Raw genomic sequence first — 17,604 nt, 5'->3', positions numbered from 1 at the left:
CTTCCCCTGATTGTCTACTTGTAGCACTTTTGAGTCTTGCGGTTAGCAACTTTTCCAGCTATGTTTAGAGATTAGACATGTAGGATTTTGTTTAATTTCTGCAAATTTTCCATTTACGATGTAGCTGACAGTTTTTGGAAGCCAACGTTCAACTGTGGATAAGTCTGAAATAACGTATCCTGCCAGTGATGGTGAACTTGCGAGAAAGCTTGACTCAACACAGCCTGAAGAGGAAAGATACTACAGTGATACGGGAATACAATCATCTAAATCAGTAAAGGTGTGCATTCCCTTTTCGAGCGTCCTGGAAGAGTTTTGTTAACATCATGGTTTCTATGTTATTCCATAATTTAATTTGTAATTAAGGCTGACCATTATGCTTTTCCATACCCTATGGATTATTAATTTACCACTCATTTTGAGTGTGTTCGCATATGACACCTGTTCTGAAAATGTAGTCTTTGTTTTATTACATTGCATTGCAATTTTGAAAATTTAAGTTGCTCTCCACATGATATTCTCAATCCATTTTATACTGAACTGAATTTTGGTCCAAAATCTTAACTCCTTGGATTTCAGGATTGAACTTAAAATGCTAGATAGTCATAGAGCAGTACAGCAAGGAAAGAGACCCCTTGGTCCAACTCCTTCATGCCAATCAGAAAACCTAAATGAATCTAGTCGCATTTGGCCCATATCTCTCAACCCTTTCGATTCATATACTCATCCAGATACCTATTAAATGTTGCAATTGTACCAGCCTCTACCATTTCCTCTAGCAGCTTATTCCATCTTCTGTGAAGAAGTTGCCTTTTAGGTCCCTTTTTCAATCTTTTCCCCCTCATCTAGATGAGATGAGCATTGAAATGCCAGGATATGGTGTACAATGAACCAAGTGCAAGTAAATAGGGTTAGTCTAGTTTGATGTTTGTTTGCAAAGTTTGTGAAGGTTTGTAGCTCCGGTTGAGGTATAGGGTTGCTCGCTGAGCTGTAGGTTTGATATCCAGACGTTTCATTACCTGGCTTGGTAACATCAGTGGTGACCTCCAAGTGAAGCGAAACTGTTGTTTCCTGCTTTCTATTTATGTTTGTCCTGGATGGGGTTCCTGGGGTTTGTGGTGATGTCATTTCCTGTTTGTTTTCTGAGGGGTTGATAGATGGTATCTCGACCTATGTGTTTGTTTATGGCATTGTGGTTGGAGTGCCAGGCCTCTAGGAATTCTCTGGCATGTCTTTGGCATACCATCTATCAACCCCCTCAGAAAACAAACAGGAAATGACATCACCAAAAACCCCAGGAACTCTATCCAGGACAGACACATAAATAGAAAGCAAGAGACAACAGCTTTGCTTCACTTGGAGGTCGCCACTGATATTACCTAGCCAGGTAATGAAACATCTGGATATCAAACCTACAGCTCAGCGAGCAAACCTACACCCCTTGATGTTTTGTTTGTATAGACCCAATGGGCTAAAGGGCCTATTTCTGACTCTATAACTTTCACTGACATGAGCTAACATTTGTCACTGCATAAAGTTTTTTGTGATTGCATTTTTGTTTGATCTTGAAAAATACTTGAGTACTAATTATAATTATATTATTTTTTTAATGGGTTAAGAGGGGTTACTCTTAGCCAGTAGAAGTAGGAATGAAACTCAGTGAACCAATTGTAGTGTGCTTGGAGCCCAATGGAGTTAAATATAGAAAATCTGAAGCGTTCTGGGGTTACATTGTCAAAAATGCAGATTGAAAGGAAAAACAAAAATATGCCTTTTTTTCCTGTTATGTATTTTGTGTACAAGTTTCATGGAATGGTTAATTTTAATTTTCTGAAAATGTAATGTATTAAGTTTGGCAGTTATCTGTAAGATTGGTTGGCTTGCCTTCTGGCTATTGCCACTTTAAGTAAAATCAAGAGCATTATCCATATTTTACCTTTGGAGACTGGACTTCAATTAACTACCCTTGTTAAGGTTCAATAGTTTAGTCTCCATGACGAGTCATTGTGATAGTGGGAATTTTAATGTTGCACATGCTGTCATAATTGATCATGGATTATCAAATGTGTTGAAAATTAAATTAACAATAGTTGCCTTGCTATCCTTTGCAATGTATAATGCCACCACCTCACCCCTCTGCAGTAGTAATACTATGGACTGATCCAGAGACCACTTTAATGTCGAAGGAACATGGGCTCAAATCTATTCTGGCAGCTGAGAGAATTTAAATTCAATAAATAAAATCTCGAGTGAAACAATGCTATGGCTGTCATGAAACTAGCATGGGAAAACCAGATGGATTTTGATACAAATGTTCTTCTCAGGGAAGGGAATGTGTCATCTTTGTCCTGCTTTGGTATCCATGTGATTCTAGGCCACCGGTGTTGTGGCTGATTCTTAACTATCCTTCAGTGGCTTGATGGGCCATTTTCAAGGGCAAGCAGCTGTTTGGTGCTGTGTGTGCAGGCAAGTGAAACATTGCAGAATGGTGCGAGTGATGAATCGCATGCTCAGAAAAAATGAAAAATGATTGGCATCATGTATATGTCAGGTCTAGAAGTCATTTGCATAATTCCAATTTACTGTCTTTAATTAGGTGTGCAATATAATGTTAAAGTACTTTTCCTTCTGAACCTTTTTGGTTTATTGCCTTCAACTCCTCCTTAGACTGGGCAGATGCATTACTTTAGATCTTCAATTATTGTCCTTCCTTTGCAACCATTGTTATTGCACTCAAGCGCTCGTGCACTTGTCAGGTAGATTTGAGAGAAGATATTTTTGAAATCATTCAGCTTTGATAGATGACATTGTGTCCCTAATCTTGAATGCAAAGCTTCTGTTTGATGTCTTCATGATGTCATTTGGGTCAGGAAGTAAACGAGCAAAATTAATGGCTTTGCTCTTAAATGGAGTACTCTAAACAAATGAAATTATGGCAAACAAAACCTAAAGGGTGAAATGGTGTGTTATTATACAGACATGGTTACAAAGCAATTGAAGCTAGGACTTCTATTTTTCAGTCCTGGGATGTGGGCATTGCTGGCTGGTTTAGCATTTATTATCCATCTCTTGTTGCCCTTGAAGATAGTGGCCTTGAACCACTGCAGTCCATATGCTGCAGTCCTAATGCTGTTATGAGTGAGTTCCAGGATTTTGACCTAGTGACGCTGAAGGACTGGTGATATATTTCCAAGTCAGAGTCTTGAGTGACTTGCAGGTGATTTTACTGATGGAGGTGTTCCCATGTGTCCCATCGTTATGAGTTAAGGGATGCTTTATCAGGAGCCTTGGTGAATTTCTGCAGTGCAATTTTTAGACGGTGTACGCTTTTGCTACAGATTGGCACCATTTCCACTCACTCAACCAATCAAATGGCTTTGTGCCAGATGGCTTCAGACTTATTTTGTTGGAGCTATGTTCATCCAGGCAAGTCAGGAGTATTCCATCACATTCCTAACTTGTGCCTTGTAGAAAGTGGGCAGCGTTTGGAGAATCAGGAGGTGTTACTCACTGCAAGATTCCTCACCTCTGACCTGTTCTTACGGCCACATTACTTTGTTGCAAAAGAAAAGCAGTGCCACCATGGTAGCAGAGGGTCATAGGCCTGCTTGGGTTAGGGAGGGAGACACAGTCAATGGTGAGTTTGACTTATGGGACAGCACCCTTCAGGCAATAAGCTGAAGCTGAGAAGGCTGCACCTCTGTAGTTGTCTCAGCATGTGTGAGATCCCACACTATTAGCATCACAGCCTCACACACACACTATCCTGCCAAATGTTCTAACCAAGCCCTCACCAGCACAGTACTGTGTGGCTAGCCCAATTCAGTTTCTGAATTGTCAATGGTAACCATCCAAAATGATCTTCGTGGAGGATTCAGCAATGGCAATGCCTTTGAACATGAAGGGCAATGGTTAGTTTCTGTTTGTTGGATACGTTCATTGCCTGGTGCTTGTACAATGTCAATATTAATTGTCAGCTCAAAAATGGGTATTGTCCAGGTTACTGCTTTTTGATATGGATTGCGTACTTATCGGAGAGGTTATGAATGGTGCTGCTTATTGCACAATCACCATTGAACTATATCACCACAATCACTGCTAACCTTTAATAGAGGGAAGGTCACTGAAGCAGCTAAAGGTAGTTGGGTCTGGGATACTACCCTGACGAAAAGAGATGTCTGACGTCCAAAAATCACAATTACCTTCCTTTTTGCCAGGAATGATTCCAATCCGTAGGGAGTTCTCCCCTTTTTTTTCCTATTGATTCATCTTGCTAGGGTTTCTTTATGCCACACTGTCAAATGCAGCCTTAAGGTTAATGAAAGCCTTTGACATTATTTGGTCAGTTTAGATTCATTGAACATTTTGTGTACAAGACATAGCTGGGCAATTTTCCACGTTTTTGGGAGGTGCCAGTGTTGTGATTCTGCTGGACCAGCTTGACGAGGGCTGCAGCATGTTCTGGAGAGCGCATATTTTAAATACGATTGCTTAAATGTTGTCAGGATGCAGTGCTCCAAGCATGTCTTGAGGTTGATTTTCCTTGTGAGAGAGTTTAGGACCCAAGGGCAAAATTTGGATGAGAAGCCATTTATATAAAGCAAATGAGAAGACATTCATTCTGAAGGTAGTGAATCTGTGGAATATCTTTTTTAACTTCAGACAGTTGTTCAGTCTGGGCCTTATCTTTACAGTTGAAACTGGGTTTTAGTCAGTAAGACAATCCAGAATTATGTGGAAAAGGCAGGAATGTGGAGTTGGGGTTTATTAGATCAAACGAATGGCTACTACTTGTCTATTTTGTAGATCAACTAGCTCTGGCAATGTTCCAATAAGCTACTTAAACCCAAGCAGGGATGCCAATTGAATTCAAGCTTTATTTTTTCCAGTTGTATCCAATTCAAACCAGTTGAGATCTATTAAATATATTAAAAATCAGGTTGAAAGTTTGCTCACTGAGCTGGCAGCTTTGTTCTCTGACATTTTGTCACCATGCTAGGTAACATCATCAGTGAGCCTCTGATGAAACACCGGTATTCGGTCCTGTTCGCTATTTACCTGGTTTGGTTTGTTGTGGTGGGTGATATCAATTTGGGTTCATTCTGAGAGGTTGTTAAATGGGGTCCAAATCAGTGTGTGTTAATGAAGTTCTGGTTTGGATGTCAGGTCTCTAGGAATTCCTGTCCGTGTCTTCATTTAACCTGTGTGTTGTCCCAGTCAAACTGGTGTCACTCTAACTGGTGTCCCTTTTCAGCTGTGTGTAAGGATATTAATGAATGATAGTCCTGTCTTTTGGTGGCTAGTTGGTGCTTGTTATCCTGGTGGCTGAGAATTCCATTTTCAAACATATCAATTTGGACCCCATTTATTAACCTCTTTAGAAAAAGAACCGGAAATGATTTCACCCATCGCAACAAATCAAGATACATACATAGAAAGCAGGACAGAACCCCAGCGCTTCATCGGAGGCTCATTGATAATGTTACTTAGCATGGTGACAAAACATCTGAGAACAAATCTACCCGCTCAGTGAACAACCTTACAACCTGAGCTACAAATCTTCTCCAAAATCACAAATATTAAAAAATCAGTTAACAGCCATTGATATTTTCAATTGTTGACATTGATACTTTTCCACTTGAAATTTTGAAAAGCACCTTGCAACATGTCTTGAGAATTTCTTGCTCTAAATCTTTCTCTGTCACAATTAGGAAGTCTAAAATAACTGTGCATAAAGATTATATTGTGCATGTTTTTCAGGTAAACAGTAAACTGAAAAATTTAATTGCCTTGGAGTCCAGCAGAAGTAGAAGACATAGTTATTCAACTACTTGTAAGTTTTGAAATTGGGCTTTATGCACTGTGTATTGCCTTCAGATGTATAGATAAATAGAACTTAATAGTCCTTCACTGTTAACCAACTTTTACATGTATAGAAGTTGACATTTGCCACACTTTAATTCATTCACTTTTTTTAAAAAGGTATTTCGGTATGCCAAACTTCAGAGATGTTCAGACATTTTATATATTAAAAGACAAATAGTTAAAGTAACAGCCCCTAAATCACCTACACAATGGATGGAACAGATTAATTTTAAATTTGCTGATGGAATTCTGCAGCTCGAATGCAATGTACTGCTGTACCTTGAATTACATTTGGTATTATCTTTCCTACATCACCTACATCCTTGTAGCATATTGGCTGCTTGAAGTCAGAGATCCGGATTCCTCAGTGTTTCTGGGGCAGATTTCTAGGACCATTCAGGAGAGTTTCTTGTAATGGTATGTAAATGATCCAACTAGTTAAGGGGTTATAGTGGATCTGGTTTTATGAAATTAGCCTGGCCACGTGAGTGATGTGTCAGTAGGGGAACATTTTGGCAGTAGTGACCATAATACAGTGAGTTTTAAGGCATTCTTGGATAGAGATAGCAGCAGTCCTTGGGTGAAGGAATAGGTGTACTATTAGGCAGGAACTGGAGAATTTTGATTGGAGGTGGCTGTTTTGAGTGTAAATCCGCATTGGACATGTCGGAATATTTCAAACGGTAGACAAGAGTTCAGGGGTGGCATGTTCCTGCGAGAATGAAGGACAGGTATGGCAAGTTGTGTGAACCTTGGATGACCGGGGATGTTATGACCTTGGTCACAAAGGAAAAGGAAGCATATGTAAGGTCTAGGAGGATGGGAACTGACTAAGCCCTTAAAGTATATAAGAAAACTAGGAAATAATTTAAACAAGGAACTAAAAGGGCTAAAAAGGGTCATGAAAAGTCACTAGCAAAAGGATTTAAAGAGAATTCCAAAGCTCTTTATGCTCCTATAAAAAGCAAGAGGGTCACCAGGGAAGGGCTGGCCAACTTAAGGACAAAGGAGGTAATCTGTGTATGGAACCAGAAGAGGTAGGTGAAGTCCGAAATGAATACTTTATGCTGATGTTCACCAATGAGAAGGAAGTGGTGGAGGACGATTTCATGGAAGGGAGTGTCTAATTTCTAAGCCAAGTTGCTATTAAAAAGGAGGAGGTGTTGTGCATCTTTAAAAAAAAATTAAGATAGATAAGTCCCTGGGTCCTAATGGGAGATATCCTAAAATATTATGGAAGGAAGGAAAACAAATTGCTGGAGAATTGACAGATGACATTGTATCCTCTTTGGTCACAGGTGAGGTCCAGCTAATGTGCTCCCATTGTTTAAGAAGGTTAGCAGGCATAATCCAGAAAATAAGCTTGTGCCCCTCACTTTGGTGGTAGGGAAATTATTGGAAAAGATTCTCTGACAAGATCTATATACCTTTAGAAGCAAATGGACTTTTATTGTAGATGGAATGTTTTGTGCAGAGAAGTCCTGCTTCACTAACTTGATTGAGTTTTTTCCCTCAACTTGATTGAGGGAAAAGCAGTTGATATTGTCACATGAACTTCAGTAAAGTCTTTGACAAGGTCCCTCATGGCAGGCTGGTACCAGGGGTGAGCTGGCAAGATGGAAACAGAACTGGATTAGTCATAGGAGACAGGTCTGTAGTGGTGGAAGGATGCTCTTCAGAATGGAATAAACTGTGACTAGTGGTATTCGACAAGGATCAGAACTGTGATCTCTGCTTTTTGCAGTCTACATAAATGGTTGGAAGGAAAGCATGACTGGTCTAATTAGTATGTTTGTGGATGATGCAAAGATTGGTGTTGTGGTGGATAGTGAAGGGGCTTGTCAGAGGATAAAGCAGGAGATCGATCAGTTGGAGGCTTGGGCAGAAAAATGGCAGTTGGAGTTTATTCCAGAAAAATGAGGTGATGCATTTTGGAAGGTCAAGTATCAGTTGACCTTCCGAATTATGCAGTGAATGGCAGAACACTTAGGAGTATTGATATGCAGTAGGGTCTGGGTGTACAGGTCCACAGATCACTGAAGATGGCAGCGCAGGTAGATAAAGTAGTAAAAAAGGCCTATGGCATGCTTGCCTTTGGAAGTGGCATTGAGTATAAGGATAGGCAAATTCTGCTGCAGCTTTAGAGCATTTTTAATTAGACCACACTTGCAAATTGTGTACAGATCTGGTCGTCACACTACCAGAAGGATGTAGATGTTTTGGAGAGGATACAGAAACGGTTTGCCAGGATGTTGCCTGGTATGGGGGGGTTTAGCTATGAAGGAAGGTTAAATAGACTGGGTTTGTTTTCACTGGAATGCGGGAGGTTGATAGAAATTTCTAAGATTGTGAATGGCAGACACTATGTAGCAGCATTCAAGAAGTACCTGGACAAATTGTTGTTTGCTCTAACTCAATTCTCTGATACTAGGACCTAATCAGGTGGCTTTTATTTCTGAACTGCCCTCTCCGTGACTTGCATGGTAACTGAAAATAAAATAATGCAATAAGTTATTGAATAGCTTGAGTGGTTATCCTCTGATATCATCACATTTCAGGTTCTAGTGGGCACTCCTCCACTGGTTAACGATTTGTATTTTCTTTCCTCGTAACTAATTTGGTTGGGTGTAGAGTTGTTCCCAGTCTAAGATACTGAATTGAAGCTGCAACTTGTTTATGTGCATACAGAAGGTCATGTGAGAACTAGCCTGCATTTCTATTGCCTCTTCAACTACTATATTGCAGCGAAAGTCCAACAGATTTATTTGAAATTCATAACTTTGAGCACTGCTCATTCATCAGATCTCATCACTCCAAAGCTTGTGATTTCAAACAAACCTGTTGGACTATAACCTGATGTCATGTGACTTTGTTCAACTCCGTCCAACACCACCTCCACATCATGGCTATATTTGACACCTGTGAAGTCTTGCATTATTTAAAATAGCTGATATTTTTCTCTGTCTTTGGGATTGCTGTTGAACAATGCAGGATGGAATGAAGATGTGCAGAGACCATGTAAATGTAGTCTGTTTTCCTTCTGCAATTTGAGTGAAAGTTATCTAATTTTGCCTGTCTGGTTATCTATTAAATCTTAGTTCAAAGCTCAGTCTGTTTCTCCAAAATACTGCAGTTTACACTTCATAATTTGACATTTTAGAATTTTTCTGCAACTGCTTTTGTGGACTTGTGCGCATCTCCTACCCTGCTAAATGTTCTTAGCAAATGGTTAACCCTGATCCAATTTTATAGTTGTGGGAGATTTTGACTGGGCTAACCAAATTGGCCAAAGGAGTCTGGAAGGTACTTTGAACACTTTTAGGACCATCTCCTGGAGTAATAAAGTATAATCAATTTAAAGAATTTTAGATATAATGTGCATTAAAGCAGGTTTGATTAGTAATTTAGTAAAAGATACAGTAGAAATAATAACAACACAATTCAATTCCCTGTTACTTTTGAAGATTCCATACTCCAAAAACAGCTATGAAGTTTAAAGCCAATTGTATAGGGATGGGGGATGGCTTGGTTAATATGATTTGAGTAAATAGATTAAAAAGGTGTGGTTGCAAATAAACATTTGCAAATACTTTAAAGTGTTTACATGCTGTGTTCAATTCTGGTGTCCCAGTTATAAGAAAGGTGTAAAACTTGAAAGGGTTCAGAAAAGATTTACAACAGTTTTGCCAGGGTTGGAGGGTTTGAGCTACAGGGAGAAGATGAATAGACTGGAGCTATTGTCCCTGGGCTGTCAGAGGCTGAGGGGTGAGGTTTATATAATCATGGGCATGGATAAGACAAATAGTCAAGATCTTTTCCCTAGGGTGGGGCTGTCCAGAACTAGAGGGCATAGTTTTAGGGTGAAAGGGGTAAGATTTAAAAGGGACCTAAGGGGTAACTTTTTCACACAGGGTGGTGCATGTATGGAATGAGCTACCAGAGGAAATGGTGGAGGTTGGTATAATTATAACATTGAAAAGGTATGGGTATATGAATAGGAAGGGTTGAGAGGGGTACAGGCCTAGTGCTGACAAATGGGTCTACATTAGTTTAGGATATCTGGTCAGTATGGATGATTTGGACTGAAGGGTCTGTTTCCATGTTATACATCTTTGACTCTAACCATTTAAGTATGTTCACAATTATGCATTCCAAGAATGCAATCAAAGATTTGTCAGTGGCTTACTAAGGAGGTTAAAGATAGTGTCAGATTAAAAGATTTAACATGTTGTGAGAAATTAAGTCTGAAGATTGGAAGATTGTTTTGAAACCAACGAAAGGCCAACAAAAAAAAAACAAGGGAACTAAGGATAATCTAGCCAGGAATATAAAAAGATTAAACATTTGCGTGTGTGTGTGTGTGTATCTGAATAAAGTAGAAAGAGGATTTGTTCAATCTTAACAATCAAAGGTAGGATTTACATTCCAGAACAGGGGTATTGCAAGACTGAAGATTAATGAAATTAAAGTAATTTTAATATCAGAAGATCTTCGAACTAAAATCCAATAAATGTCCAGGGACTGTTTGTTTGTTTCCCAAGACTTTAAAAGATAATGGAAGCATTGACTTTTTCTCAAAATTCTCTAGGTTCTGGAAGGGGATCAACAAGATTGGGACAACAAATAAAAGATGTTGAGAATGATTATGTGCAAAGTTTGGGCTCTAAAGATGAGCAAAGCTCTGTTGAAGCTGCTGTCAGTCTCCCTTCTCAGCCATCAAGTTCAAAGGTAGTTTGTTTTCTAAATTTTATTCTGTCTCCAACTGGACAAAAGCTCATGTCATTATATAATCAAGGTACTGCAGATGCTGAAAACATTGGGGCAAACAATGTTGGAGAAACTCAACAGGTCTGGCACCATATATGAAGCGAGAAATAGAGTTGAAGAGGTTCAAGTCCTGTTTTGCCATTCTTTAGAAGACTCTTCATACTGGACTTGAAATGTTAACTCTGTCTGTCTCTCCACAGATGCTTCCGGACCTGCTAAGTTTATCAACTATTCAGTGTTTGTTCTTGTGTTGATATATTGTTGGTTAATCATCAGCTCTTAATCAAACATTCTTCTGGTCCGACCTATCATATACTTGATGTGTGGCCGATGTCCTTCTGGTAAATATTTGAAGGGGAATAATTTGCCCCCTTCTGTGCCATTTTGTCATCTTTCTATGCATGGTTTGCACACTTCAAGATTTGCTTTTGTTTAAAGTGTCCATTTTTGTTGTTAGAATGTACCTGCCTCGTACAAAGTAGACAATTCTGTATGTATGCAAGATTTACGTATACCATCTGGAAAATTTTCTGCTAGCTTTGTAACTGCAGAAAAAAGAAATCTAATCTTTCTATAGAGCCCTTTTTTGAGAAAATGATGTTTTATTTGTTTGTTATTGTAAGGATTGCCATGAATATGGCACTACAGGTGGTAATTTACATTCTGTGCATGCCAATATTATATGAATAAGTCCCATTCTCCTAATATTTCCCTTAGCTTTGAACAACCTTTTCCTTGTATTTTTTAAAAGCTGCACTTGAACATACTGATGTGGGTTTTGCTTATAAGAAGGTACTTTGCCTGATGCAGCTTTACTTGTTATTCCTCAAAGAAATATAATGGAGGTCATGGCATTGAAGAATCCAACAGACATTTATTACTGCTACCTGTTATGTACAGATAATGCATTCCTCAGTGGTTAGCACTGCTGCCTCACAGCGCCAGAGACCCGGGTTCAATTCCCGCCTCAGGCGACTGACTGTGTGGAGTTTGCACGTTCTCCCCGTGTCTGTGTGGGTTTCCTCCGGGTGCTCCGGTTTCCTCCCACAGTCCAAAAATGTGCAGGTCAGATGAATTGGCCATGCTAAATTGCCCATAGTGTTAGGTAAGGGGTAAATGTAGGGGTATGGGTGGGTTACGCTTCGGCGGGTCGGTGTGGACTTGTTGGGCCGAAGGGCCTGTTTCCACACTGTAAAGTAATCTAAATCCAACAGTGCCTTCCATTTGAAGAGCATGATCAAACTTTTATGTCATGCTTTGGAAATTTGATAACTCTTCCCCATCTGCTGATTTATATTATAGATTGGTAAGATATGTGCTGTTTTGGTTGTGAATGTTGACTAACAGGTTGCTGCCACTCAGTGTACTCTGTGATTATGAATGCACAATTTCTTCCTCCTTCTGTGTATGATTTGGTGCATAGCTTAATGATTATTAATGACCATATGATCTTGCTGCTGTACATTCTGGAAACCTTTGGTATATAAGTACTTGTATTTCTGACTTGCATACTCTATCTAGCAGCACTTTTGTTCTTCTCCACCTGTTCAGGCATAGTGTCTCTTTTATGCTCCTCTGCCTTGAAGAAGAATGTCCTGTGTTTTTACGGATTGACAATTGGTGCAGTGAAATGTCATTTGTACTTGAGTTCCAAACAGAAGTTGTGTAAGGGATGGTAATCCTTCTCCATTTATGTTGCATGCAAACGCAATGAGGAAAATTTAGTTTGTTTAACATTTAATGATCTTTGATTTAATAGTACGTACCATATGTCCTGTACAGTTGGTCTGAGGCATGAATAGAAGGTTGTGCAGATTGGGTTCAGTGCTTGGGTTCATAAATTTGGCATGCCTTGCATTCATTCATAAATGTTTGAATAATCTGCTTCATCCCTGTCCAGTGTAACAGCATAGTGCTAAAGGGTTACCTTCGAAAACAATTTTCTCTATTTGTTTCATATGCAAGGCTTAAAATGAGCAAATCATGAATGGCTTGACTGTTTTAATAATCTTCACAACTTTAGCAGTTGCTGATTGCAGCTTCCACACTGTGCCTGCAGTATGGCCTATCCATTCTGGCAACATCTTCATTCTTGTAGACAGAAGCAACAACAACAATATGTAGGTCAAGATGTCTTTGTGGGTTTGGTAATCTGCTCAGTTTTGTTCGTCTTGGTACTTGCCTTAAATTTCCCTTCAGTCATCAGAGCCTTCAAATGTCATGTGATGTGTTCCACCTCCCTGGGAATGACTTGAGTCTCCTGAATTTCGACTGCAGAGATCTGCTAACCTGAGTCCTACCATTTATGCTCCTCTGCCTTGAAGAAGAATGTCCTGTGTTTTGACGGATTGACAGTTGGTGCAGTGAAAGGTCATTTGTACTTGAGTTCCAAACAGAAGTTGTGTAAGGGATGGTAATCCTTCTCCATTTATATTGCATGCAAACGCAATGAGGAAAATTTAGTTTGTTTAACATTTAATGATCTTTGATTTAATAGTACGTACCATATGTCCTGTACAGTTGGTCTGAGGCATGAATAGAAGGTTGTGCAGATCTACGTACAGTGCTTGGGTTCATAAATTTGGCATGCCTTGCATTCATTCATAAATGTTTGAATAATCTGCTTCATCCCTGTCCAGTGTAACAGCATAGTGCTAAAGGGTTACCTTCGAAAACAATTTTCTCTATTTGTTTCATATGCAAGGCTTAAAATGAGCAAATCATGAATGGCTTGACTGTTTTAATAATCTTCACAACTTTAGCAGTTGCTGATTGCAGCTTCCACACTGTGCCTGCAGTATGGCCTATCCATTCTGGCAACATCTTCATTCTTGTAGACAGAAGCAACAACAACAATATGTAGGTCAAGATGTCTTTGTGGGTTTGGTAATCTGCTCAGTTTTGTTCGTCTTGGTACTTGCCTTAAATTTCCCTTCAGTCATCAGAGCCTTCAAATGTCATGTGATGTGTTCCACCTCCCTGGGAATGACTTGAGTCTCCTGAATTTCGACTGCAGAGATCTGCTAACCTGAGTCCTACCATTGATATGTACCAAACGAAAAGTTAGGAATGAGCTAATGTATTAGCAATACAGTGTGATTCTGCCAATGCGAGGAATTGGTGATCTGTAATTCAATGGGGGTCTCTTGTAGGCTGTACCCCTTACTGAGATTTGTTTCCTTCAAGATACATAGTGATAAATATGTTGGCAATAGATTTTAGGCGATGTCATCTTGCCCTTTAGGGCACAGGATATTAATGGTTGCAAAACCATTTGATTGCCTTAGCAACAGTGAGATGAATAACATTTTGGAAAACCCTTGGTTGTGTTGTGGTGTTAGATCATCTTGGCCACTTGTTTTGCTCTGGTGTCTGCCTTGACCTTTAAAACCAGATTTCCTTCACATGCATGTCAATGTCTCTTGGTGCTGTGTATGTAGAATGAAAGAGATGGATAGGTGCAACAAGCATAGCTGTTACAAGTTTGTTGGTTTGATGCACTTTGAATGTAACGATAGTGTTGGCTTTAACTATATTTTGGAATTCTTGACCTTCCACTAGGTGTCCACCTTCAAGTAAGGTGTCAATTCTACGCTCCTGTTTCTTTCCCAAAATATTCCTCCTAATGGCTTTAATTTTGTAGAGGTGATGACTTTCTAGCAGTTCTTCTCTTTTGGAAAAGACCTACTCGTGCCCTTCACTGTGACAACTTCTGACAAAATGCTCAACAGATTTTTCTTTTTAATTCCCATGTGCTGAATTGGAGATTGTTAATCCTGAAGTTTAATTCATACCTTGAACCGGGCTTCAAGAACTATTCCAAACGAGCTCTTCTAGAGTTTTCTGCTTGTCCCCTGGGGCTGAGAGGGAAGGATGCAGTGAAGAAAAGACTGGTGTATTAATTCTATCAGGTCACTTTTTTTTTATGGCTCATCTAAAGCTTGAACTGCATATATTGTTGAAACAGGCTTTCAGCTCTGATTGTGCTCTTTTGATTTTAAATTTGAGGAAATCTTAGAAATTTCTTTCATATCAAAAAAATTCAAATTCCAATTAAGATATTGTGTTGTTTTGTGGTCAGTGCTGCATCTATTAATCTGGGCAGTTTTCTGTACTTGCAGAAATTGATGCTGTTTAAGAGGTGGGAAGCTGTCCTTTTGTCCACTGAGATCTTAGACAATTTTACCTAATTTTATAAACAGCCTATACTGCTGACCATGTGAGTTTTACCTTTTCGCAGGATATTTTATTTGCAATTAAATTAGATTGGATTAGATCCCGTATAGTGTGGAAACAGGCCCTTCAGCCCAACAAGTCCACACCGACTATCTGAAGAGTAGCCCACCCAGACTCATTCCCCAACACTTCCCCCGGACTAATGCACCTAACAGTATTGGCAATTTAGCATGGCTAATTCACCTAACCTGCACATCTTTGGACTGTGGAAGGTAACCGGAGCACCCAGAGGAAACCCACGCAGACACGGGGAGAATGTGCAAACTTCACACAAACAGTTGCCCCGAGGCAGGAATTGAACCAGGGTCCCTGGTGCTGTGAGGCAACAGTGCTAACCACTGAGCCATATTATCTTTGGAACATAAAATTGGTGTGGATGTCCTGGCATCAGAGTCCAACAAAATTTGAAGGCTAACTATTACACACAATTGTTTCTCAGGCACAGTTTCTGGGCTAATATTCTATACTGTTACAGTTGAGGTGCATACTTCCAGAAGCATATTATGTTTCAAGTGATCACAGTTGAGATGAAATTTTTGACCTTCATATGATTGATGTTAGGTGCAATAGCTTAAAATTGCTGACTTAATGTTATAAGGCACAATAAAACATGCCACCGCCATATCCTTACAGGATGTATTCCAGATCCTAATCACTCGCTATATAAAAGGTGTTTTCTTTCACATGTTACTAATGACCTTCAATCTCTCTAAGTAAGGAAACAATTTCTCTTTATTTACTCTATCCAGCTCTCTTTTTGAATATCTTTGATCAAATTGCCTGAACTTCTCAAAGAAAAATAGCAACACTTAGACCCTCCAAACTATTTATTTAACTGAAACTTCTTATCCTGGAACCATGACATTGTTCCAGCAAGAGTAGTACTTTTAGCTGGATTCACTGCTCCAGTTGAGGTGTGCATGTATTTTACGAAGAATCATAATTTATTTGCTTTTGTGTGCTCTGCCTCTTCCTTGTCTATCTTTTCAGTTCAAGGTCAGCTTACATTTTGTAAGGACAAACCCTTCTGTTCTTTTCTGAATCAACTTAGGGTACCAGGGAATAGGTAGTCTTCATAACTGTTACCTTAACTCTTTTTTTTGTCCTAGCTTCATAGAACCATACAGTGCAGACCTTTGATCCATTCAACCTGCATGAATGGGGGAAAAGAAAACTGCTCTTAATCTACACTAGTCTTATTTTCTATCACTTGACCTTGAATGTTATGGCATTTCAGAGCTCACCCAAGTACTTATTTAATGGAGGTTTCCTGCCTCAACTACCCTCCCAAGCAGTATATTCCAGACCCACAAGTTCCTTATTGGGGAGAGTTTTCCTTAAATTCCCTCTGCGCCACCTGTTTCTCTCCTTAAAATTAATGCCTTTTGTTATTGACCCTTCAACTAAGAGAGCCAGCTGCTTTCCCTTCCTATAGTGCAGTGACCAATACTGCAAACAGTACTCCATCTGTGGCTGAACCAAACCCTTGTACAGCAACATAACTACCTGCTTTTATTGTCTATGCCATGACTGAAAAGACAAGTATCCTGTATGCCTCTTCAACTGTCACCTTCAGGGATTTGTGGACAAATATCCCAAGATCCCTCTGTTCCTCTGTTTCCTAGAGTCCTGCCATCCATTGAGTAGTCCCACATCTTGTTACTACTTCCAAAGTGCTGCACCACTTTTTTGAGGGATAAGTTACAACTACTACTGATCTGTTCATCTGACTAATCAATTTATACCTTCATGTAATTTAAGACCTTCTCTCCCTCACTGACAATTGCACAGCCAATCACACTGTCTCTCCCTTATGCCTGCCCACAAAAACCACACATTGTTTGTGATATTTGTAAACAATAATCGACCCTGTACTGATCCCTGTAGTACATGACCCTCCAGTCACATGCAGCCTTCTACCACCACTCTGTCTCCTACCACTAAGCTATTGGGGAGAGATTTCAGAGGAGTCTTGAGTCTTGGGGTCAACAGCGCAAATCTATCTTTGTTCGGAGCTCCTTCACAACACAGTGTGAAAGAGGTCACCTGAAGACAGAGTCCAAGGTGCTCTAACACTCCCAATCAAGTGCAGCATATTTTCAATGTTCTGTTACAATGATTCCATGCAACATTGACTCAGTGCTTGCTGCATTCTCTCAATCAGCCTCCTCCCAGACACTTGCCAGCTGCATCATTCTGGATGCTGTTTGTTATCTTGTGAAGCTACAATTGTTTATTTTACTGAGGTCATAATAGCTGTAATATTTTTTATAATTGCTTTTGCCCTTAGAATGCTGTCTGTTTCTTAGTGCTCTTTTGAGAGGTTATGTGTTTCTGCCACTTGTTATGTCACCCAGTCCTTTGTGCTTATACCATTTGTCATTCAACTCCCCTGCTGGTGGTAGAGGGGCTTCTGTCTACAGCCACTTGTTTTAAAGGAATTCAGCCAAATTTCTTAGATTGTTAGTTGCATTTATAATTTCAACATACCCGTATTAAATATATTTGTGTCGTGGCAACTGCCTAAAAAGCCCTTTATAATGGAATCAAACTCTCCTCCTCTAGTTTACTAAATAACAAACTTTGAACTGGTTTGTAACAGGAGATTACCTCCAGGTTTTTCAAAGGTGCTCCTTATCGAGACCATCTGAGACTAGAGCTGATTGTGTGTAATTCTCTGATTTGAGAGTGTGGTGCTGGAAAAACACAACACGTCAGGCAGCATCCGAGGAGCAG

At 39.6% G+C, this 17,604-nt stretch overlaps 1 protein-coding gene across 12 annotated transcripts in view; it reads left to right on the top strand.

Annotated features, from left to right (window-relative positions):
- LOC122564315 (synaptonemal complex protein 2-like) overlaps positions 1-17,604 on the top strand; it is a 277,458-nt gene that overhangs the window by 87,916 nt on the left and 171,938 nt on the right. For all 12 annotated transcript variants that reach the window (XM_043719015.1, XM_043719016.1, XM_043719018.1 and 9 more), the window contains 3 exons: positions 125-280; positions 5,761-5,833; positions 10,454-10,593. In XM_043719015.1, coding sequence (XP_043574950.1) covers positions 125-280; positions 5,761-5,833; positions 10,454-10,593 — 369 coding nt within the window. The remainder of the gene's footprint in view (positions 1-124; positions 281-5,760; positions 5,834-10,453; positions 10,594-17,604) is intronic.

The sequence above is a fragment of the Chiloscyllium plagiosum genome, chromosome 29, assembly GCF_004010195.1.
Source record: "Chiloscyllium plagiosum isolate BGI_BamShark_2017 chromosome 29, ASM401019v2, whole genome shotgun sequence".
Lineage (NCBI taxonomy): Eukaryota > Metazoa > Chordata > Chondrichthyes > Orectolobiformes > Hemiscylliidae > Chiloscyllium > Chiloscyllium plagiosum.
The sequence above is the reverse complement of the archived record's forward strand: the minus strand, read 5'-3'. Positions and strand labels throughout refer to the sequence as shown.